General features: G+C 40.7%; 1 protein-coding gene and 1 pseudogene across 4 annotated transcripts in view; one reads left to right on the forward strand and one right to left on the reverse strand.

Moving 5' to 3' along the window:
* The window catches only part of flrt1a (fibronectin leucine rich transmembrane protein 1a), an 89,665-nt gene extending 68,059 nt beyond the window's left edge, over positions 1–21,606 (forward strand). For 3 of the 4 annotated variants that reach the window (XM_057321912.1, XM_057321906.1, XM_057321920.1), the window contains one exon: positions 16,561–21,606. In XM_057321912.1, the coding sequence (XP_057177895.1) occupies positions 16,671–18,749 (2,079 nt within the window). In that variant the 5' untranslated portion in view covers positions 16,561–16,670 and the 3' untranslated portion in view covers positions 18,750–21,606. Of the gene's footprint in view, positions 1–14,977; positions 14,997–16,560 lie in introns of those variants that run through there. The other variant, XM_057321929.1, reaches the window with a different exon arrangement.
* Positions 1,175–14,074, reverse strand: LOC130548401 (uncharacterized; annotated as a pseudogene).
* Positions 21,607–24,155: the final 2,549 nt, after the last annotated feature.

Genomic DNA, 24,155 nt, shown 5'->3' on the forward strand with positions numbered 1-24,155 from the left:
TTGAGTTGAGTTGAGTGAGATCTGGATGTCTCGCCTCTCCAGGATACACCAGGCTATCTCAAAGGATCTGCCTGTGAGATAAGAATTAAACCAGTTGAGTGCAGTTCCAGAGATGCCCAGTTTGGAGAGAGTGGACAGCAGGTTCTGGTGGTTCACAGTATCAAAAGCAGCAGAGAGATCAAGCAGAATAAGGACAGATGACAAGGATTTAGCCCTTGCCTGCCATAGGTTTTCGACAACAGACAGCAGAGCGGTCTCCGTAGAATGTCTTTTCTTGAAGCCGGATTGCTGACTGTCCAGAAGGTTGTGCTGTGAGAGATAGGCAGGGAGTTGGTTAAATACTACCCTTTCGAGGGCCTTGGAAAGGAAAGGCAGGACTGAGATTGGTCTGTAGTTGTTGACCACTGAAGGTCGAGTGTTGGTTTCTTGAGTAAAGGTGTTACCAGGGCTTGTTTAAATGAGGTGGGGACAGTTCCAGTGGTGATGGAGGGGTTTATAATGGAGGGGTTTATAATGTGTGCGAGTTGAGGCAGTAGAGACAGAGAGTTAGCCTGTAGGATGTGGGAAGGGATCAAGTCGAGGGGACAGGTAGTAGGAGAATTTTGGAGACATCAGTCTCCGAGAGGGGAGAGAAAGAAGGGAGTTGGGTTTAGCTAGGGGTAAGAGAGAGATCAGGGATGCTTTGAGCAGATAATTGCCTGCTGATGGTCTCCACTTTATCAGTGAAGAAGTTGGCAAAGTCATCAGCAGTCAGCAAGGTATTGGCGGGAGGTGGAGGGGGACAGAGAAGAGAGGAGAAGGTTGAGAAAAGTTGACGCGGGTTAGATGCAGTTTGGATTTTGTTTTGAAGGTAATTGGTTTTGGGTGCAGATATATCAGTAGCGAAGGAGTTAAGATGTTGATACTTTGAGAGATCAGCAGGGTCTCTAGACTTGCACCACTTCCTCTCTGCAGCCCTTAGCTTGGTCCGATGGTCGCGAAGCGTCTCAGAAAGCCAGGGGCAAGAGGGTGTGGCACGTGCAGGCCTAGAGGTAAGGGGGAAGACACTGTAAAGACAGGATGTTAAGGTTGTACAGAGCTTATCAGTACTTTCCTCAAAGTTGAGAGATGAGTAAAGGGTTGTGGTGGGTAGGGAGAAGACACCATGGATGAAAAGTAAGTGGGAGAGAGGGAACGAAGATTACGACAGAAAGAAACAGTGTCAGGGGGGAGGTGAGATTACAGGGAGTGTTACTGTGACCTTTATAAAGAAATGGTCAGAGACATGCAGGGGAGTAACTAGAATATTATTAGTGGTGCAGTTATGAGTCAGAACAAGATATAGCTGTTGTCCTCCTCTGTGGGTGAGAGGCGTGTTGGCCCTGTGAAGGTCAAACGAGGAGAGGAGAGCTAAGAAGTCGGCTGCTTGTGGTTTGTCTAGGTGGATGTTGAACTCACCTAGCATTACTATTGGACTGCCATCTTCAGGGATAGAGGACAGCAGCATGTCAAGCTCTTCTAAGACGTTTCCCAGTTTACCTGGAGGGCGATAGATGACAACACAATGCATTTTTGATTGATAAGTGATGGTGATTGCGTGGTATTCGAATGAGGAGTTTGCTGCAAGGAAAAGACAGAGGAGTGAATTTCCAGGTGTTGGAAACAAGCAAACCTGTTCCCCCTCCTCGCCCCGAAGGACGAGGAGTGTGGGTGAAGTTGAATTTGTTGGAGAGGGCCGATGGAATAGCAGTGTTCTCTTTACAGATCCATGTTTCAGTCAGTGCCAGAACATTGAAATTAGACTGACTGGCGAAGGCCGGGATGAAGTCTGCCTTGTTGACAGATGACTGGCAGTTCCAGAGCCCTACAGCCAGACAAGCAGACTGTGGAGGGCTAGTGCAGAGTGACCGAAGATTGTGCTGAGGTCTCCGCTGTGTACGTTTGTAAGTGCGTCTATGGTGGACAGTCTGAATGTCTGAACTCCCAGCTTGCAGCTTGCACAACCAAACCTCTACAGATGATCCAGAATGCAGCGGCAAGAGTGGTCTTCAATGAATCATAGAGAGCACACATCACTCCTCTCTTCATTAGGTTACATTGGCTCCCTATAGTTGCTCGGATCAAATTCAAAGCTTTGCTCTTGGCCTGCAAGACCACCACTGGTTCGGCACCCCCATATCTTCACTCGCTAATACAGACTACCCACCAGATCCCTGCGCTCTGCAAATGAACAACGTCTTGTGGTGCCATCCCAAAAAGGGAAACAATTACTCTCTTATACCTTCTCTGGATCTGTTCCTGCATTTGTGGAATGATCTGTCCGCTGCTACAAGATCAGCAGATTCTGTAGCCATGTTTAAGAATCGCTGAAAACACATCTCTTCCGTCAACACCTGACCGATTAGTACTGACTTCTATTTCTTTTCTACTCTTTCTATAAAAAAAAAACTTAGCTTTGTATACTGTGCTGGGCTATATGAGATCAGTTGTTACTGAACTTTTGCATTTTGTTGTCCTTATGTTGTTCCAATTGCTGCTATTGTTTACCTCATTTTTAAGTCGCTTAGGATAAAAGCATCTGCTAAATGACTAAATATACGTGTAAATGTGACACTAACATAAAGTCTTGTCCACACTGGGACGATAATCGTGCGCATGTATCTTTGATGTTTAACGCCTCGTGACTAAACAAAGGGTGCCAATGTGAGTGTGCACACCGACACGCAAAACACCAGGCGTAAAAGCGTAATTAAAAAAAAGTTTCTGTTTTTCATTAAGCACCATCTGTCAGAGAGTGAATTTGCACATTCACTCGGCTCATTGCCAGTGAAAATTGTTTGCGTATGAATCCCATATATTATATAGATTCAGTGTGAAATATTTCAAGCCTTGAAAAATGTTGATGATTATGGCTTACAGATAATGAAAACCCAAAATTCAGTGTCTCAGAAAATTAGAATATTACATAAGATCAATAAAAAAAGGATATTTTAAACAGAGATGTCAGGCTTCTGAAAATTATGTTAATTTCTATGCACTCAATATTTGGTTGGGCCTCCTTTTGCATGAATTACTGCATCAATGTGGCGTGGCATGGAGGCAATCAGTCTGTGGCACTGCTCAGGTGTAATGGAAGCCCAGGTTGCTTTGATAGTGGCCTTCAGGTCGTCTGCATTGTTGGGTCTGGTGTCGCTCATCTTCCTCTTGACAATACCCCATAGATTCTCTATGGGGTTCAGGTCAGGCGGGTTTGCTGGCCAATCAAGCACAGTACCACCATGATCACTGAACCAGCTTTTGGTACCTTTGGCAGTGTGGGCAGTTACCAAGTCCTGCTGGAAAATTAAATCAGCATCTCCATAAAGCTTGTCAGCAGAAGGAAGCATGAAGTGCTCTAAAATTTCCTGGTAGATGGCTGCGTTGACTGGACTTCAGAAAACACAGTGAATCTATATAATATATGGGTTTCACTTTCTGAAACGAGTGACAAAAAATATTGACCTTTTTCACAATATTCTAATTTTTTGAGATGTACCTGTATATGCTCACCATAGTGTAACGTAGTGGCCTTGAGAAAAAGTTTTTAGAGTTTATATTGGGCGCCAGACAGTTTAAATTACCTGTCGAAAAACTCTCTTTGACCCGTTCAGCAATTAAATAACACTCCAAAGTCCAAAATGTTTAAATAACAAAATTATTATTAAATCAGTTCATATATACACTGGGTTACAAATTATTATGCAAATGATATCTTTCTCTGGTTTTCCTAATTTGTCGATGCAAATGACAGTCAGTATAATTTTCAAGTAATCAACAGTTAGGGTACATTTGGAATTTTATTGAACAAACCTCCCACTGACAACAGTATTTATTTAAAAAATGAAAAACTGAAAATGCAGTGTTCCAAATTATTATGCACAACAGAGTTTGAAAACATTTCATAGGTTGTAAAAAACTGAAAATGGTCATTTGTTGAATTTGCAGCATTAGGAGGTCATATTTACTGAAATCAAAAGCTATTTCAATCAAAAACATCCTAACAGGGCAAGTTACATGTTAACATAGGACCCCTTCTTTGATATCACCTTCACAATTCTTGCATCCATTGAACTTGTGAGTTTTTGGATAGTTTCTGATTGAATTTCTTTGCAGGATGTCAGAATAGCCTCCCAGAGCTGCTGTTTTGATGCTAACTGCCTCCCACCATCATAGATCTTTCGCTTGAGGATGCTCCAAAGGTTCTCAATAGGGTTGAGGTCAGGGGAGGATGGTGGCCACACCATGAGTTTCTCTCCTTTTATGCCCATAGCAGCCAATGACACAGAGGTATTCTTTGCAGCATGAGATGGTGCATTGTCATGCATGAAGATGATTTTGCTACGGAAGGCATGGTTCTTCTTTTTGTACCATGGAAGAAAGTGCTCAGTCAGAAACTCTACATACCTTGCAGAGTTCATTTTCACACCTTCAGGGACCCTAAAGGGGCCCACCAGCTGTCTCCCCATGATTCCAGCCCAAAACATGACTCCGCCACCTCCTTGCTGACGTCGCAGCCTTGTTGGGACATGGTGGCCATCCACCAACCATCCACTACTCCATCCATCTGGACCATCCAGGGTTGCACGGCACTCATCAGTAAACAAGACTGTTTGAAAATTAGTCTTCATGTATGTGTGGGCCCACTGCAACCGTTTCTGCTTGTGAGCATTGGTTAGGGGTGGCCGAATAGTAGGTTTATGCACAACTGCAAGCATCTGGAGGATCCTACACCTTGAGGTTTTCGGGACTCCCGAGGCACCAGCAGCTTCAAATACCTGTTTGCTGCTTTGCAATGGCATTTTTGCAGCTGCTCTCTTAATCCGATGAATTTGTCTGGAAGAAACCTTCCTCATTCTGCCTTTATCTGCACGAACCCTTCTGTGCTCTGAATCAGCCACAAATCTCTTCACAGTACGATGATCTCGCTTAAGTTTTCGTGAAATATCTAATGTTTTCATACCTTGTCCAAGACATTGCACTATTTGACGCTTTTCGGCAGCAGACAGATCCTTTTTCTTTCCCATATTGCTTGAAACCTGTGGCCTGCTTAATAATGTGGAACGTCCTTCTTAAGTAGTTTTCCTTTAATTGGGCTCACCTGGAAAACTACTTATCACAGGTGTCTGAGATTGATTTCAGTGATCCAAAGAGCACTGAGACACAATACCATCCATAAGTTTAATTGAACAATATAAAATTAAATGTTTACGACACTTAAATCCAATTTGCATAATAATTTGGAACGCAGTGTATATATACAGTATATATACTGTATATCAACAAAACAAAACATTTGGGAACGCACATGCGCAAGATCTCCATAGGAGCATGTAACAAAACATAAGATACAATTAAATAACTTCTCACCAAACACCAAGCAACAATCTAACATTCAAAATGTAAAAGAAAGTTTGTTCCGGATTAATAGAATTTGTAATACACTATGGTCGTTGAGTCCTTTACGAGTCAATTTACTTATTTCCCAAGTTTTATCAGCATGGATACTTTCCGGGAAGTCCTAGAGCATGCAACTGGGTAATTTCCTTCAAACTTCTTATCTTTAGACTTTTCAGACTTTTAATGTGCACATTTGTCGATTCCAAAAAAAAAGGGAAAAAAATCTTCAGACCGTTTGTGTCGTGCCACCGTTTGTAGAGGAGTGCCGTCGGTTCGTCTTTTAAACTCCCCTTGCACTGAATACATATCCAATGAGTTGGGACGTAATATCCACAAGGTTCACTTGAGTAGCTACTAATTCCATCATGGCAATCCAAAATTTAAACACAAACACACGCTCCACAGGTTTACTCCATTTCCACCGCGCTCTGACTTCCGACTTTTTTTCTCTGATGTCATTTCCTCTCTTTTATCCAATATTCACCCTCCTTTTCTCCAGAATTTATTATTCTTCGTTAGGATAAATTATAAGATAAATTATTAAGATGAATTGGTTCAAGATTTGTACCTTTTTTGTGATTTTTTGTTTGTTGAAAATGGTGTAACATTTAGAGATTTGAAGTATGCGAGGTGAAGAGCGTATGAAGAGCGTATCCGTTACAACAGTGGTTCTCAAACTGGGGGCCCCCAAGATGGATCCAGGGGGCCACTGATTTTGTGGCATTTTATGAAATATAGAAATTTATCATAGATTTTATGCAATCAAACATCAGAAAAATGACACCACCAACCAAAAGAATTGAGGTTCCAGCATTGTATAACTGAATGATTTTGGTTTAATAAAAATTCTAAGTTTAAGATTATACGTCTTTATATGGGGGGCCGCAAAGCGATGCACTTAACATAAAGGGGGCCTTACAATGAAAAAGTTTGAGAACCACTGCGTTACAATAGTTGTAACAAATATGGGCAGAAAATGCAGTGAATATACCAACAGATTATAGCCTTGTTTCTAAAACAGATATTATTTATCTTCTAGGCTACATATGTGCATTATTTTAAAAACAGACAGTAAGTATAATAAATGACAGAAAGTTCTGATGCAGTCCTATAGTCTAACCCAATCTGACATAATAACTTTACCACACTGTGCAGCTGATTGGTTCCTTCTGTATCAGCAACCAATAAGCTTGCTGCTCAATGTTTAATTCTTGGCTAGTTATTTTCGTAGCAGTGCAGCGCACTTCAGAAAGCATCTGGATCTAAGATAAGTAAATGCTGTTTTACTCCATACTTACTCACTCGCTGTGCATAATGTGTGGTCTGCCTAATTCATTTAAAAAATGAGTAACCATATAACAAGTCTAAATAAGTTTTATGCTAGCAGTCTTGCATTTGTATGCTTGAGCTAAGTATTAAACTTATTGGCAGTAGGATTTACGCATCTCTGTTTATACAGCTCGAGCAACATGCAGTCTAGAGCATGTTATCGCTCAGACATGCCAAAAGTAACTGATATCAGAACAGGTTAAATGATCAAACTTTCTCGGTTGTATGTATTTTTACAAGTGTACAAAGTCTGTCAAAAGCTGTCAAAACAAAGTTGTTGTCCACACGGCCTGATTTAAGTGTTGCACACAGGAAGACAAATCCAGTAACTCAGAGATGACGTATTTTTGTAGGCTTACCCGGAAGTAAACGCCACGCTGGTCACCTTGACCGAAAGCCTATGCATTTTTCCCATAAACTTTTGGAAGGTTGCAAAAAAATAAGCTCTGTGATTAACAAAGGTTTATGATGTTTACACATTTTATCTATCACAATAATCTTTACAAATTAACACAACATTTGTTACCTTTGAAGCCGAAATACAATCGGCAGAAGTATAAAGATAACACGATGCTATAAACAGACTACACTTAAGGTCGCTCCATATCAACGTCACCGTCACCAAGCCTCTTTCGAACTTTATAAAAAATGTGTTCCTTGGTAACTAATTACTCCTTGAATGAACCCGCATCTATATTTTGTGCCCATGTTGCATGTCGCATTTGTGAGCTTTATATGCTAGATGGCATCTAATGTCCCCGCCAAAGGAAGTAGTCGCTTTTAGCAACTTGTTAGCATCCACCGTTTTTAAGACACGAAAAGGCTTTAAAAAAATCACAAGCGGGTTATAATTGGTGTGTTTTATGTCATAGAATAAAACGTGAAAATATTTAGAGGTTTTGTTAATCACAGACCTTATTTCAGGTGATTCACAAAAACCCCAAAAAAACACGACGTTGGGGCAATAGAGAGTCCTAAAATGCTAACTTTCTTCCGGGTTTTGCATACAAAAATACGTCATCTCTGAGGTAATCAATTTGCTGAATGTTCATCTCTGCACACTTATTTATGCTCTGTATAATGCGTTACATGCCTTAATGACTCTAAATCTGTGCATGTGTATCTAGTATATGTATTGATGTCCTGCGATCATTTATGGTTACCATCGGCGAGTGTTGAGCGCCGTAGCAGCTGTAATTTTCCGCAAGAGAAATACACTAATTAGCATTAGCATTTGCAGTTTATTATACTGTGTCACACGTGTTTACATTAATAACGTGTTATTGCCAAACTACACCATGCCTATTTACATTGATTAGGGTGCTAACCGTTAATGACACAGATTTGATTGTCTGATGTTTATTTGTATATGTTTGTGTATCATGTCAGAGTGTAAATGGTTCTCAGAATGTGGTTGTAATTATATTTCTTTACTGTTCCAGTAATGGTACTTGAAGAGACCCCTGGTGGTACGTGACACGACAGGAAATTAAAAACTCGAAATATTAACTTACATTTCGTGTTTTAAATACAATTTCAAATGTTTAATACATGATAGATAAATATGGAATACATCTCAGCCTATGTGCAATTTTAATATAGTTGTATGAATTATTGTTTATTAGGGGTGTAAGGGTACGCGTTCCTATGCCTACTCCCTTCGAAGGGCAGAGCCCTTGAAGTTTAGACTTTGGAGTGAACAGGGCATTTACATGCCATTATGTTGACATTTGGTATGCAGTTGGCAAAGGAAGCGACGTAATTTCCTCATTATCTTCAGCTGGCATGTTCCTGTGACAACGAAGCATTGTGTTCATCAGCAGATGTAGCCGTTTTAATGGCATAACTTAGGCATAAAACCTAACCTAACTTTGCAAATAAACAATACATTTTATATTTTGAAAAGTTGACATGCCAGCTGAAGATAATAAGGAAATTACGCTGTATCCTTTGTCAAGTGGATTCCAAGCGTCTACATAATAGCACGCAAATGCCCTGTTCACTCCAAAGTCTAAACTCCAAGGGCTCTGACCTTCGAAGGAGTAGGGCATAGGAACAATGGCTATATTTGGAATTTTGCCTGTTACGGTTCGGTACAAATACATGTACCGTTACACCCCTATTGTTGATTAATCTATGGTCTATTTAACTCAGGCGCTCAAACAAAGAGGGGGAGCAGACAGGCCCTTGTGCGTCTCTCACTCTCTCTCTCTTCCGATGAGCTACGTGTAAATTAAGCTTCTCATGTATTTATGCACTTAACCGCTGTTTAAAGCTGTTGTTATTGCTGTAGAGCACTAATAAAGCGCTAATTCAACATGCGTCTGCATCTACTCAAGGTTAAATCAATGAAGCGAGCGTTGCGATTTAGTTTTTACGCGCCGCTTTGACGAGCCGCTGCAGAAAAGTGTGAGTCTCTGTTTGTTATATACAGCTGTTCTCTTGATGTTTAAGTATACGTATGTAGTGAGGTTCAATGTAGCGAAGGAAGGAGACAGGGTCGGCATGGCAGGAACTCGTAATTTTATTTTAAACTTCAAAATATAGGGACGCTCACAGCGCATCCCAATCACAAATCATAAATGAAAAGCAAGTCACACTATACGGTTGTTGTTTCAAACAGCTTCTCGACACTTCCTCTAATGAGTTCCCAGCCAGTCTCTCTCTTGACCATTCCTCTGGTTGTGGTGGCTTTTATCCATCTCCCCACCAATTACTGGAACGAGAGACAGGTGTTTATCATAAGCACTTGACCTACTTAAGCACCACTCTTCTCCTGCCTCCCTCTCTCGTTGCAGACTTCGCTGAGCCACGCCCCCCTCGCCACAACGTATATTTATTTATCTTCTGTGTTAAATAGGCCTATTCTTTCCTCAATGTTTCTCTTTAATATTGGTTTGTAGTCTTTCTGTAAGTCCCCACAAAGTTAATAAATCCCCCTTAATAGTCATTTACAGAGCCCTGTTTACAGTGTTGTGTGTCCACTATTACTGCTGACTAACTTGAAAAACATGGAAAAACATGTTCTTTGAGAACAGTTGATAAATAAAAAAATATTATTATGAATAATACATTAGAATTAGAGGGCAAGGAATTAGATTCACAGCTCTACTATTAATTTGAATCTTTATTCAGGTGTTTTCTGTGGCGGTCATTAGGTGGTACTAGGAACAATTATTTTATTAAAGGTGGTACTTGATCTGAAAAGTTTGAGAACCACCCATTAATACTTCAAGAAAAAAAGCACATTTTTGGTCTGAACGGGAAACAAGAATGATGCCAACAATTCTAGAAAATAAATGAAATACCAAAAACTCTATGTGGTACCATGGCGAAGACTGTTTGTTGATACATGAAATTGTGGAGGGAACGTCAAACGGTGTCGCTTAGGGACGTAATGACGTATGCCATAATCGAACAATGTAGTGTAACATGTAAAACGGGAACATGAAAGGTATATTCTTAAAGCAACTCATGTAAACACCTTAATTGTAATATTAGCTTACTCAGAATAAGGCAAATAATTTGATTACTGACGTCCATGTAAACGTGGTCATTGTTATTTAACATTACACTTAGTGTGTGTCTATTAGAATTAAACCAGTCGGCGTGGTAGCCAAGGCACACATAGTCATAGGCCATCAGTGTTAAGCCAGTTGGCTCGGGAGCCAAGGCACACATAGTCATAGGCCACTAGTGTTAAGATGGTTGACGTGGTAGCCGAGGCACACATAGCCCATTCACTATGATCTATCCACGGGTCATGCACGTTCTGATCCGTGGGGCGCGCACGATCTGCTCGCGATCCGTTTAACCATTATATAAGATTAGTTGAATTTGTATTATCATGGCTTTCCGACTCCATATTGGCATTGGTTTTTGGTACCCAACCCTATAGGTCATTAGCATTAAGCATTAAGGTGGCCCAGACACACATAGATAGTAATACATGCGGTTCACATAGCCCTTCGTGGCAGCAGCAGTACATGTCTCTACATGGCTTGTATTGTCTATTCTGTGTCTCCTACTTTGTTCAAAAACATATTTACGAAAACAGGACAGGTAGACAGGTCATGTTTAGACTCACTAACTGGAACAGGCAATACAGATGGTTCGACAAACATATTTGTGGAAACAGAACAGGTAGATTGTTAAATTTAAACTCTCTGACTGGGACTGACAAGACAGAGTATTCACAAATGGCTCCCTCAACTGTTACAGATAAGTTTGAAAGTTCAAAGGTATCCGATTGGGACGGGACAAGACAAAATTTAACAATTAACCTAATGACACCCAGGTTCAACTCCCACATTAAGTCAAAGACGTGGATAGGAAAATACATATATTTTTATTATTACATTCAATAAAATCTTTGAAAAATAACATCTAGCTTCAGATCATTGCACGAAATTAGCATATATCCAACCTAAACAAAAACACATTTAAGAAAAGAAACAACAAAAGATTCAAATCACATAAAAATAACAAAACCAAAAAAATTATAATTAATATAAAAACAAAACAAAGTCAAAAATATGTTTTTGGATTTAGGATGCACTCAGCCGCAAACCGATACCGAAACCAAAACTTTGAACTTACTTTACTTTGAAAAACATTTTTGAAATAGCTTTTATTTAAATGCATTAATTACACACACTTAAACCACAACAATTAAGGAGAACATATTTTAAAACAGTACAAAATATATTATTTTTCCTTGGTCATTGCAACACATCAAAACTTTTTTACCAATCACCTAAACATTGTAGTTTTAGAATTCTTCTGGTATTATTATATGCATAACAGTAGTCAAGTTACAGTCAAACTCAGCAGCTCCTGCTAATACAAGAAGTTTATATATGGTGCACAATCATTTTAAAGAAAACAACATGCAGAACACAGAGGTGCAGTGATTCTGTTCATGTAAACAGGCTTATAATGAGCTTCAGTGATATCAGCAACTGCCGGATGACGGTCTACTTGAGCTACAGCTCATCAGTTACTGACAGATCATTCCGCTGATCATTCATATATGAATAGTTTGTTTCGTTTAAAGTTCAGATTCCTCTATGGGAGGGTCATTGGCGGTTTCTAAGGTTTCAGTTCGAGAGCAGGGTCTACAAATTCTTTCGGCATCGCCTTGGCCCCTCGAACATTCATGCAGTCTTGGCACCCCTTTGTCGCCTAGGTATCATTGTTCTGTATTACCTAGACGACTAGCTAATTTGTGCCCAGACAGAAAATATGTGCAGGTATCATATCTCTATCCATGTGAAGCAAATTAAAAGCTTGGGTCTCCGCATCAATATGCAGAAGAGCAGGCTAGAGCGATCTCAAGTCACTCAATTTTTGGGGCTAATTTTAGACTCCAGAATGGCAATTGTGACTCTAACCCCAGAAAGGCAACAGGCAATCAAAAGTTTGCATCTCTTTCGCCTGATGGGTCTTATGGCAGCCACAGTTTAGGTAGTGCAACTTGTCCTTTTACATATGCGACCAGTGCAGCAATGTCTTATCAGGCTAGGTTTACTTCCCCAGAAAGCTCGCTCAACACGAGTGACAGTTACACGGAGGCTGTGGGCAGCTCTCCGCTGGTGGAGGTGCGGCATCAACATGGCAAGGGGCAGCATGCTAGGGCCAGTATGCCATCGTCAACTTGTGTCCACAGATGCCTCCTAGGTAGGCTGGGGGGCGGGTCATGCAGGCTGGGCTGTCATAGGATGCTGGGACAGTTACTGGATGAAACAGCACATTAATGTGCTAGAGCTGAAGGCGGTCCATCTTGCACTTCAGCATTTCTGGCCCTGACTTCAGAAGTATCATGTACTAGTCCAGACATACAGCACTGTAGCAGCTGCATATATCAGCAGACAAGGGGGCCTCGGGTCTTCTGTACTGTATGAACTACCGCACAACCTCTGGGTATGGGCTCAAAAGCAGTTTCTGTCACTAAGGGCAATACATGTGCCTGGGTCAATGAATGTTGCAGTAGACCAGTTGCCCAGAGGCGGACCGAACCCATGAGAGTGGAGACTCCACCCCAACGTGGTAAAGGAGATCTGGCATAGGTTCGACCCAGCATTAGCGGACCTGTTCGCCTCCAGGGAATCGATGCACGGTCCCCTGTTCTTCTCCTTGGGGAGGGACAATTCACCACTTGGAACAGATGCCTTAGCACATCAGTGGCCTCAAGGACAGCGTTATGCATTTCCTCCATTAAGCCTTATTCAAAATCTGCTTCAGAGAATGAAGGGGGAGAAGGTGGATATAATTATGGTGGCTCCAAATTGGCCTCACATGGTATGGTTCTCGCACATTACACCCCTCCTGCGCAGGAAACCATGGGAACTCCCAATCAGGAGGGATCTACTATCCCAAGCACAGGGCAAGTTGTTTCACACATTTCCTCAGGGTCTCAAGCCATGGGACTGCCAGACAGAGTGGTTACTGCCCTGGAAAGACCTTGTGCCCCCTCAACAAGGGCGGCGTATTCATTTAGGTGGGGTAAACCCCTTCACATCTACTGCCTGTGAAATCCTACAGTTTCTGCAGGAACAGCTGGATGCAGACAAATTCCCCTCAACCCTCAGAGGTATGGTGGCTGTGATTAAGGCTGCTTGAGTGGGAAATACAAACTATCAGAACACTGTGGTAGCCTGATTTCTCAATTTCTGAAGCGGGCTCTAAGATGTACAGCACACAGTACTAGAAATGTAGTACCGCAGTAGGACTTAGATCGTGTCTTGAGGGCACTTCAGCAACAGACCGGAAATGGTTGTCCCTAAAGACTGCTTTCCTTCTGGCTATAACTTCAGCCAAAAAGATTGGGGAACTTCAAGCACTGTTGGTAAATGAAAGCTGCAGTAGGTTCATCCAGAAGCACTGTCGGTAAATGAAAGCTGCTATAGGTTCATGCCAGAAGATGCAATGGTTAAATTACACCATAACCCAAATTTTTTGCCTAAAGTGTTGTCTAACCTACACCCCAGACAGTCGGTTGAACTTCATCCACTATTTCTTCCACAAGAAAATGAGGGGATGGAACAGAACAAGTCACTATTTTGCCCGGTGAAAGCATTGTCTATCTACAGCGGACAAAGACATTTAGACAAACAGATCACTTGTTTGTATGCTTTAAACCAGAGTGTAAGGGCAAGCCATTATCGAAGTCAAGGCTTTCCCAATGGGTAGTAGAAACTATTCAGACAGCCTAAAAAGAGTTGGATGGACCACCGTTACCAGGGTTAAGGGCCCACTTGGCGTGAGGGGTCGTGACATCATGGGCTTTATGGCATGGAGCCTCTTTGAAGAATATTTGTGTGGCAGCCATGTGGTCATCTCCATCCACCTTTACTAGGTTGTATAGACTGAATGTGACGACCAGTCCCACTTTTGAGGACCTAGTACTGGGAGCAACCAGAGAAGGATATGTTACCTAAGTTAAGCACCCGGTCCAGATGGGGTTTTCATTTTGGAACTCAACAAGCCATGGGCTTTTGGTAGCGTCTGGTCCCTGGCCCAGGATTGTAAATATTGTACAGTATATATATTTTGTTTGTCACTGCACCGTCCCTTCACGAGGTGTCTTACAGAGTTTCCCATACAAATGGATATATGTAACGTTGTGGAGAGATAGTCTCGATACCATATGTTCGGTTACAGAGTAACCTTTGTTCTCTGAATGAAGAGACTATCTCTCCACCTTCAGGCCGCACAGCCAGAGAGTATCCACGTCACCCAATCTGGGGATCAATTACCATATGTATGGATATATGTAACGTTGTGGAGAGATAGTCTCTTCACTCAGAGAACAAAGGTTACACCGTAATCTTTTTAAATACTTATTTTTTGTAAGAAAGACAATGAGTTACAGTAAGAACACAAGGTAGGCTCAACGTCTTTTCTTGAATAAAAAAAGTGTTGAACCTAGTCAGCCTGGGGTAAATATAAATTCTCAAACGAAAAAAAAATGTTTTAGGCTTGTTTACACACATTACAGAACATGCTTCATACAAAACAATGAAACAGGAAGTCTTAAAGTACCAAAAAATAATAATTTGTGTAACTTTGCAAAACCGATGCAATGTAAAAATAATATAAAAATGTATTAAAACTAAATGTCTTTCCTTTACCATTTAAGTCTATAGGTTTATACCTGGGCCCTCATGTCCTTGTGCTGCACACTTGGAAAACCGTCAGTTCAGGACCAGAAAGGACCAGACTGGCGGCACAAAAAACTCTCAGTGATGATGGTGTGCTCGTTGCACAAATGCATGCATGCATACATGTGAAGTTACATTCAGTTATTTGATATTCGTATTTCTGACCCTGTTTGGAATTACAGTAAATGGAGTAGGAGAGTCGATTCCATCGAATCCAAAAGATGGAGTGGAGAATCACAGTCGACTCCAAAAAAAACCCCCGGAATCGAACACCCCTAGAGTTTTGGGAAGAATGCTGTTTTATGGAGAAAACACTTAGCAATGATTTTGCACATGGCTTGTCTTAAAGCATATTAATAACACTACACAGACACATAAGCAACATTAGAAACTTGATTTTCACACAGTGGCGGTCCTTCCTACAGGCGACATAGGCGCTTGCCTAGGGCGCCATCTAGTGAGGGGAGCCAAATATGCGGCGAGAAAAAAATATATAATTAAAATTATAATGTCTATTTATTTTTTTCAACAGTTTTTGCCATCCCTCTATCTACAACAATACTTTGACATAAAAAATAAATTAAATTTCTTTGGACATTAGTTCTTTTCTCGTGGGGAAGGGGCGCCATCAGTCAAGTTCGCCTAGGGCACCAAATGGTCTAGGACTGCCCCTGGGAACAAGTGAAACCTTACTGAAAAGTCCCACCAAATAAAATATATATGGTCCCAACTGGCAGGTCACATTTTTATTTATTTTATTTTATTTATCCTTTATTTTACCAGGATAGTCCCATTGAGATACAAAATCTCTTCTTCCAGGGAGTCCTGGCCAAAATGGCAGCACAGAAAGTTTAACAATAAAACAATTTCAAAAACATAAAACAAACAAAATCATTTGCCCTCCATCCAGATGATTACAAATATGTAATTTACTTATAGCAAGTACATGTTTCCTTCAGAGTAGACCATAAAAGGTTTTTTAAAATATTTACAGAAGGGAGTGTTTCCAGCATAATAATACTCTGCAACTCGTTCCATAACGAAGGAGCAAAAAAAGAGAAGGCAGTTTTGCCTAACTCAGAATGTACTCTTGGAACATTTAAGAGAAGTTTAGCAGAGGATCTGGTACTGTAAATACAAGTATAAAAAGATAAAAGACTGCAGATATAAGTAGGTTCCACAAAATACTGTAAATCCCACTTGTTTAACCTATATTTGAAAGGATAGGCAACATTTTTCAATCACATTTACTATTGATGGTTTTTAAGTTCTTTAAATAGGTTGGGATTTTTGTGGGCGATATGCCATGCCAAGATGGTCATATCGGCTCTTCTGGTCTGGGTTGGTTTAAAACTTTGTCTGTCCTGTCTGTGAGCTTTCCTAACAGTATGTAAACGAAATATGCAGCTTTGCACATCTGCTTTGTTTAGAATTCATTGACAGTCAGCAAGAGCACTTGTATTTGACTTGTGACATGTGGATGTTTATACACAAGCACATTAAATGGGTTTGTCATTCAGCATTTTTCTGTTTCAAAGGTTTCTAATATTTTCCACCATGCTCTGCCAATGTATATTGTATAATGTTTTATATTGCCTTTTGTTGTTTATATAAAATATTCAGGTATTAACTTGTTGTTTTTCTGTTTCTGCAGGGTGAAGAAAAACACAAGACCTGTCAGAATTTGGGGTCCATTTTAAGTAAACAAACAAAAAAACATCACCTTGGTGTAATTGTGCTGTAAAAGGAACGTGGATTTGCACGATGGCTCCTGAAGGCATAGGGGAGCTTCGAGACTTGTTCTTTTTACTGGTGCTGTGCCTGACACTTCTGTCTGAACTATTGGAGATGGCCACAGCTTCTTCACATGGATTGGATGGTCAGGGTGGCATAGAATGCCCTTCTGTGTGTCGCTGTGATGAAGACTTCATTTACTGCAATGACCGTGGACTGAGTGCAATCCCACCACTACCACAATCTGCAACTGTCCTATATTTTCAGAACAATCACATTGATAATCCAGGGCTTCCTAAATCCTTGGAGCATCACATTAAAGTCAGTGTAATCTATCTCTATGATAACGAGTTGGATGACTTTCCAATGCAATTGCCACCTTCATTAAGAGAGCTTCACCTCCAGGACAACAACATTAGAGTGTTGCCACGGGCTGCACTTGCCAGACTTCCACTTCTTCAAAAGTTGCATCTGGACGATAACTCTGTTTCTACAGTTAGTATTGAGGACCAGGCTTTTGCAGACAACCCTCGACTACGTTTACTCTTCCTTTCCAGAAACCACCTTTCCAGCATCCCATCAGGTCTTCCTTCTGCACTTGAAGAGCTTCGTTTAGATGACAACCGAATCTCCACCATTCCCACTCATGCCTTCCGTGGTTTGTCATCTTTACGCCGTTTGGTTTTGGATGGTAATCTTTTAGCTAATCAGCGTATAGCTGATGATACTTTCTCACGCCTGTCAAATTTAACAGAACTTTCCCTAGTGCGTAATTCTCTTCAGACACCCCCACTAAACCTGCCCAGTGCCCACTTGCAGAGACTGTCCCTTCAGGACAACGCTATTATACACATGCCTCGAGGCTCTCTTGATGGTATGTGGCGACTACAGCGCCTAGATCTTTCTGGAAACAATCTGACAACTCTTCCCAGAGGCTTGTTCAGAGACTTGGAGAGTCTGGGACAGCTACTTGTGCGAGGAAACCCTTGGCATTGTGGATGTAACTTGCGGTGGCTGCATGACTGGCTAGAAGCAAAGGGGAACACAATTACAGTGAGAGGCTTTATTTGTCAAACACCAGAGAAAGTTCGAGACATGGCGCTAAGAGACCTCACAAATCAGATGGATGAATGTGAGTTAGCTGCTGCTGGAGGTGGTGGAGTAGGTGCAGGGAATGGTGGTAACAGAGTGAGTGGGGCAAGTTTTGGAGCCATTTCTACCACTCTTCCCCCACCTCAAGGGTCTCTATTCACACTTCGGTCCAAACGCCCAGGCTTGGGTCTCCCAGAAACTGGGTTGGACTACACATTAAGCAGCAGTGGTGTGGGAAAGAACCTGGCCCTAAATGTGAAACCTTTGTCCCATGACAGCATCCGGGTTACTTGGAGTGTGGCGCAAACAACATCTTCTTTTCGATTAAGCTGGCTTCGCCTGGGAACCAGCTCAACCATGGGGTCTATCACAGAGACCTTGGTTAGAGGTGATCAGCGGGAGTATCTACTAACCTCCCTGCAGCCTGCTTCCAGCTACATCATCTGCATGGTGCCTCTAGTGTCTTACAGTGGAAGCAGAAGTAGTTTGTCTTGGGGTAATACAGACTCAAATGAGGTTCCAGTTTGTGCCAGAACTGAAACATCTGATCCCAACCACTCTGATGATGATAAAAGTGAGGATCAAAGCTCGGTTCAAATTACTTCTATTCCACTTGTTGGAATTATTGGAGGTGCTACAGCAATAGTTTCCCTGGCTCTAATCATTGCCATTTTTTGCTGGTATGGGCACCGTGCAGGGCGCCTCACCTCAAGAGACCACTACAGCCAAAGCAGCTCTCGCAAAAGTAAACACTTTGATGACTACATTGAGTCAGGCACCAAGAAAGATAATACAATTTTAGAGATCAGAGGCCCTGGATTTCAGATGACACCTATAGCAGCAAGACAGCCCCTTCAACCCAAACCTGTACAAGATGATTACATCATACATACAATATTCCCTTCCAATGGCACAGGTCTATACAAGCCACCCATTAACATAAGCAATTCTGGTTATGGCATAAACCGTGGCTATAGAGAAGGTGGCGTTCCAGATATAGATTACTCCTACACATGATACCCCTATAGCAACCTTCAAATATGAGTCATGTACTGCATAGATACACAATTTTTAATCAGCATGGGCACTGCAGAATTCCTTTGTGCCTTCTGGTCTCTATTGCAACGTAGCCTGCTGATCACTGCTGACACTATAAAATTCATAATTGTTCCAGATGTTTATAGGAAACATCATTATAAGTGTGGTGCCAGAAGCCAGTGATGCCATTTCAGGTGGTGATACCAAATGCTCTTTGAATTCTTGGTGTAATGATTAGTGTCCCTGAAACTGCTGTTTTATCTGTGGCTGACACACCAAGGTCAATTCAAGGGCAGCAAACACCACATTTAGCTCAAAGACTCTTTTTTTTGTAGAGCTCATTTCATAACCAGAAAGAATGGTGGTTTTCTTACAATAAGTAACCAACCTGGCATATTTTTTTGTCTCCTATAGGGTAAAATGTCCCTAAGAATTTGAATGATGACTGCTTTTTTTGGTATCAGAAATGGTATCAAGTCCAGTGTCAACCCAGATAGCTTCTCTTTTCATAGGAAACCGGTAATGGTTTAGGCAAGTGAAACTTTTGTGTAAGCTGGGTTGACACTGTTTTTGAAGATATGCGCTGCACAAGACATGATTACGGCTATTACTAAATGTGGAGTGTCTGGAACAGGCAAAGACATCCAGAATCAACAATATGGCTTTCTGATGCTTCAATGAAGACATTCAACAAGGATTATGATGACTGATGGACTGATGAAAGATATAGATATATAAAATGGGATTGAAACACCTTGTGTGTTGATACATACAAAAACACACAATGAAAATTATAATGTAATAATCAAAACAACTGGGTTTCCTCTTTAACTAATGGTTTTAGAGGTTTTGAATGACAAACAAGTAAATTCTCTTTACAATAAAAAACACTTTTAAAATGTAAAAATGTGTGTATAAAAAGGCGAATCTTGCTAATGGTACTACACTAACGTATCAGAAAGACTTTTTCTAAAGTCACCAAAACTCCCAACCCCTATTTTGTTTTGCAATGAGGCTAATCCAGTATCCTGCTAAGATAAGAAATGGTTGATGTCTACATTCTAACTATATCTATTGTTGTCTCCAAATGGCACTGTGAAGATGTGGCCTCAGTGCTAACCTGATCAATTATACTTCTACCTGAGAGGTAGAGGGTGGGTGGAAGAGGGAAACTGGAAATCTGAACCGTAAAACTGTGGACCATCACTGTGGGACATGAAGAGGGCTTTAGAATGTTGCATAGTGTTGTAGGGTGCATTTGATTTTCAAGATTTTTCCTCCCTCATTTTCTTACATGCACGTTAAATATGTTTGTCACTGTCTTTACCCTGTTGAATTAGGTAACGGCAGTATAAATTGATAATTAAAACACTTGTTAGACAATTTACAACGTGGTACCAAGGTACAGAGATAGAAAGAGTCTGCGTGTTATATGTGTAAGATCCCAGAGTCTCTATGACATTTCGGTTTGGTTATTCTGTACGTGTTGTTTATACATTTGAGGGGGCTGTGGAAAATTATAAACAGCTAACACTGCCTTGTGTATTGCAATGTACTGATTAGCTATGTACTTGACAAAAGGAGAAAGGGAAGATGGATAGAATCGGACACTATAAAACATCAAGAGGATAGACACAAAATATGTCTATACTGAAGCAGCGCCTTAATCATCTGTGCACAAAGCATTTTTCATCTTGTTGTATGCTGTTGCTATGTCTTCTTTCCCTTTACTCAAAGAATTATTCCTAACTGCTATTTCATGAATGGAAATTAATCTTGCTCTTATTTCTGTTTAAATATATTTTTGGTTCACTTATGTTAAACACAGTTATTTATGTGTTATTTGTTTAATCCCTATTTATTTTGTTATTTTAAGACCATTTTAAGACAGATATTTTAAGTGCGGAGAGAGAGAGAGAGAGAGAGAGAGAGAGAATGGGACATGCATTCTATAAACCAACAGCTATTTGTCTGTTTGGTTGTTTGCATATTTTCTGTAACCCCAGTGCAACAGTTTTAAAGGAAGAATTCACCAAAAATAAAAGTTTTGTCATGTTTTACTGATGACATACGTTGATATCATTACAAACCCACATGACTTCCTTCTGTACAACACAGGAGGAGATATTTTAAAGAATTTTTATGCTGCTCTTTTCTGTTCAACAACAGCATACAGTCATTGGGAATTATCAAAAGCACAATAACAGTAGTCCCACTGTTGCCTCACAACAAGAAGGTTCCTGGTTTGAGTTGTGGCCATGCCAAGAAACCCTTCTGTGTGAAGTTTGCATGCTCTTCCTCTGTCAACGTGGATTGTGTTTTCCCCACAGCCCAAAGACTAAAGATTTTCTTTAGGTATGTGAGTGCTATGAATGTGTGTCTGTGTCCTACAGGCCATCTTTCCAGGGAGTACCCCACCTCTGGGATAGGCTCCATCCATCCAAGTCGGTTCAGACAATAGATATTGTAAATATGCTTTGTGTGTTTGTTTTTGCACTGAAATCACAAACCTTGCCTCTCAAATAATACCTCTCAAATGTATTTTGCGTTTTCAACTTGTGCAGGTGCAGGGGTTTGACATCAGTGATACTACATGCCACTGGATCTTGCTAATTTGTAACCTATTGCAAAAAGCATGAATAATGTTGAGTACATGACACAGACTTTTATTTATGAATGAACTATTTCTTAAAATCGTTGATTTGAAGCTTACAAGGGAATATGCGTCACACCTCAACATCTATTTTTTTATTTCATGGTGATTGTAACAGAGATCCACACAGTTGTTACAATGGCATTTAAACTATATTGCATATTTTAAATCACTCTTCAGATGTAAATGGTGCCTTGCATTTAAGCATAATATACAGTATATATACAGTGAAAGAAATAATTATTTAATCCCCTGCTGACCAACAGCAATGTCAGAAATGTTTTACCTCTGTGCTTGCCAACAAGGGTTTCTCCACCAAGTACAAAGTTATGTTTTGCTCGGGGATCAAATACTTATTTCACTGACTGAAATGCAAATCAATTTATAACCTTTATATACATTTTTTCCCCTGATTTTTTGGTTGATAATTCGGTTTCTATCAGTTAAAATAAACCTACCATAAAATGATAGACCCTTTGTCACGAATGGTGGTGAAGAAGAACCCAAGCGCAGGCAACGGCAGTGAAGGGGTAAACATATCTTTATTTTTACAAAAAACAAACAAAAACACCCACAATGGGGAAAACGAAACTAAGAACTATAAATAAAACAAGAGACTTCCCACGAGGGGGCAAAATGAAAACAAGACAAACAAACTAAACTCGAAGACACGACCAAACGTCTTAAATCAATACAAGGCACAAAACTTACAAAACTCACAAAACACGAACAGGCAAGGACCAGGAACACGGGAAGCACATGAACAGGCAAGGAACAGGACCACAACACAATCTAGAACAACGCACGTACACGCACAAACATAGTACAATCCACTAGCACAAGACAAAGAAACAAGAGGGTATTTAAAGGGAAGACAAACGAGGGATAACGACACGGGGCAGGTGTGGGTAATCAAACACTTAGGGAAGGATAACGAGGAAACGAGATGGCGGGAACAGAGACGAGACACTGGAAAAACACATGAGAGGTAAAAACATAAACATCTCATGGCCTTCCCACATAAAACCCAAGGACTCTGCCCCGATCCCACCACACGACTAGAATTACATAAACAAGACGGTGGGACCGTGACACCCTTAATTTCTTTGTAAGCAGGCAAACTAGCAGACAAACAAAATCAGCAGGGAAATACTAATACTATCAAATAATTATTTCCCTCACTGTATATAGTTTTCTGAGCTTGCAGTGAAAATTGATTTCATTTCTACTTTCCCTTCTAATCTTGAGAAACCTCTGTGATCTGGAGTTGTTGTTGCTATTTGTTTGTGCAAAACTTGTGACATAATTCTAACTCAAATGCAAACCGTTTGCATTTTCATTTACGCAAACTTACAATGTTTGCCAAATTTCAAAGGGAAAAGCAAAGTCTATTTGCAATTGAATTACTCTGTCTTACACGTTATGACCATGCCATATTTAAATCATAATAGCAATTCCCCATATGCTATTTCACTTCCTCTGGCGTCGTGTAGTAAGCCTGCCAAAACTCAAATGAAATCGCAAATCCCTTTGCATTTGCTTTTCCTCTGACAGAAACTTGTCAATCAATGGCGGGGTTGGGCTTATGTAATGGGGCGTGTTTGTATTGGGAGGTGATATCATTCACCGTCGACTGGAAGTGGATACAGTAGAAAACTAATATTATACAGCTAAACACATTTGGCATTTTCCAAACGAAAGTGAGCATTCCTATGCCCTACTCCCTACGAAGGGCTAAGCCCTTGAAGTGAACTGTTTGAAAGGTGTAGGGCATTACTGTCACGGTTGTGGCAAGAAGAGAACCCAAGCGCAGGCAGGCAGTGACGGGGTTAACAAAACAAGACTTTAATATAAAACAAAAAACCACGATGGGGTGCAAAACAAAACCAGAGCTACATACATGAAGGGCATATAAATGCCATTTGGAAAATGCCCACTAAGAGTAAAGTTAACGCTTGCTGTTTTGTTTACTCTTACAGCTGCACTCACAATAGGTTATTAAAAAACAGTGCGGTTTTCAGTTTTTTTTTGTTTGGAAATAACTCATGCTGGAACTCTGGTCTCAGAGCGACATCGCTTAGCATGTGAAACTTCAGAGCAGGATAGATAATCATCACCTTCTGCAACATTCCTCTACACATGTTTGTTTGTTTGTTTACGGTATTTATGGTTACAGTAGGCTACTCCCAAGTCAAGGCGAGGACATTACATTTATTTGTAATATTTATTTATAACACTGTGAACGAATGCTTCATCGTGATTAATATGTGTTGTTGTCATGAATCTACTTCATGGACTTCCATCTGCTAGCCACCAGAGATTGCTCTTCCATTTCATTGACCTTCACATCACACAGACTGTTACACATCACCCTGGACTGCATTTCCCATCCAAGTACTGACCAGACCCTACCCTGCTTGGCTTCCGAGATCAGACGAGAGCGGGCGCGCTCAGGGTGGTGTGGCCGTAAGCCAAGCAGGGTCGGGCCTTGTCAGTCAGTAGATGGAAGTCCATGAAGTAGATTCATGACAGTTGTAAACCATAACAAAACATGTTCACTTTGTATGAATAAACAGAATCCTGCATTTTCATTGTTGTTCATAATGCATATAACAAGTTAATAATAATGAATGACAAAAGAATGTGAATTCTACATCTCTTTATTTGTGTATCATAACATACTAGTGAGACAAAAACAAACTTGTGCTCCAGTGTTTCAGTGATTTTGCTGG

This window comes from Triplophysa rosa, linkage group LG2 (assembly GCF_024868665.1).
Source record: "Triplophysa rosa linkage group LG2, Trosa_1v2, whole genome shotgun sequence".
Classification (NCBI taxonomy): Eukaryota; Metazoa; Chordata; class Actinopteri; order Cypriniformes; family Nemacheilidae; genus Triplophysa; species Triplophysa rosa.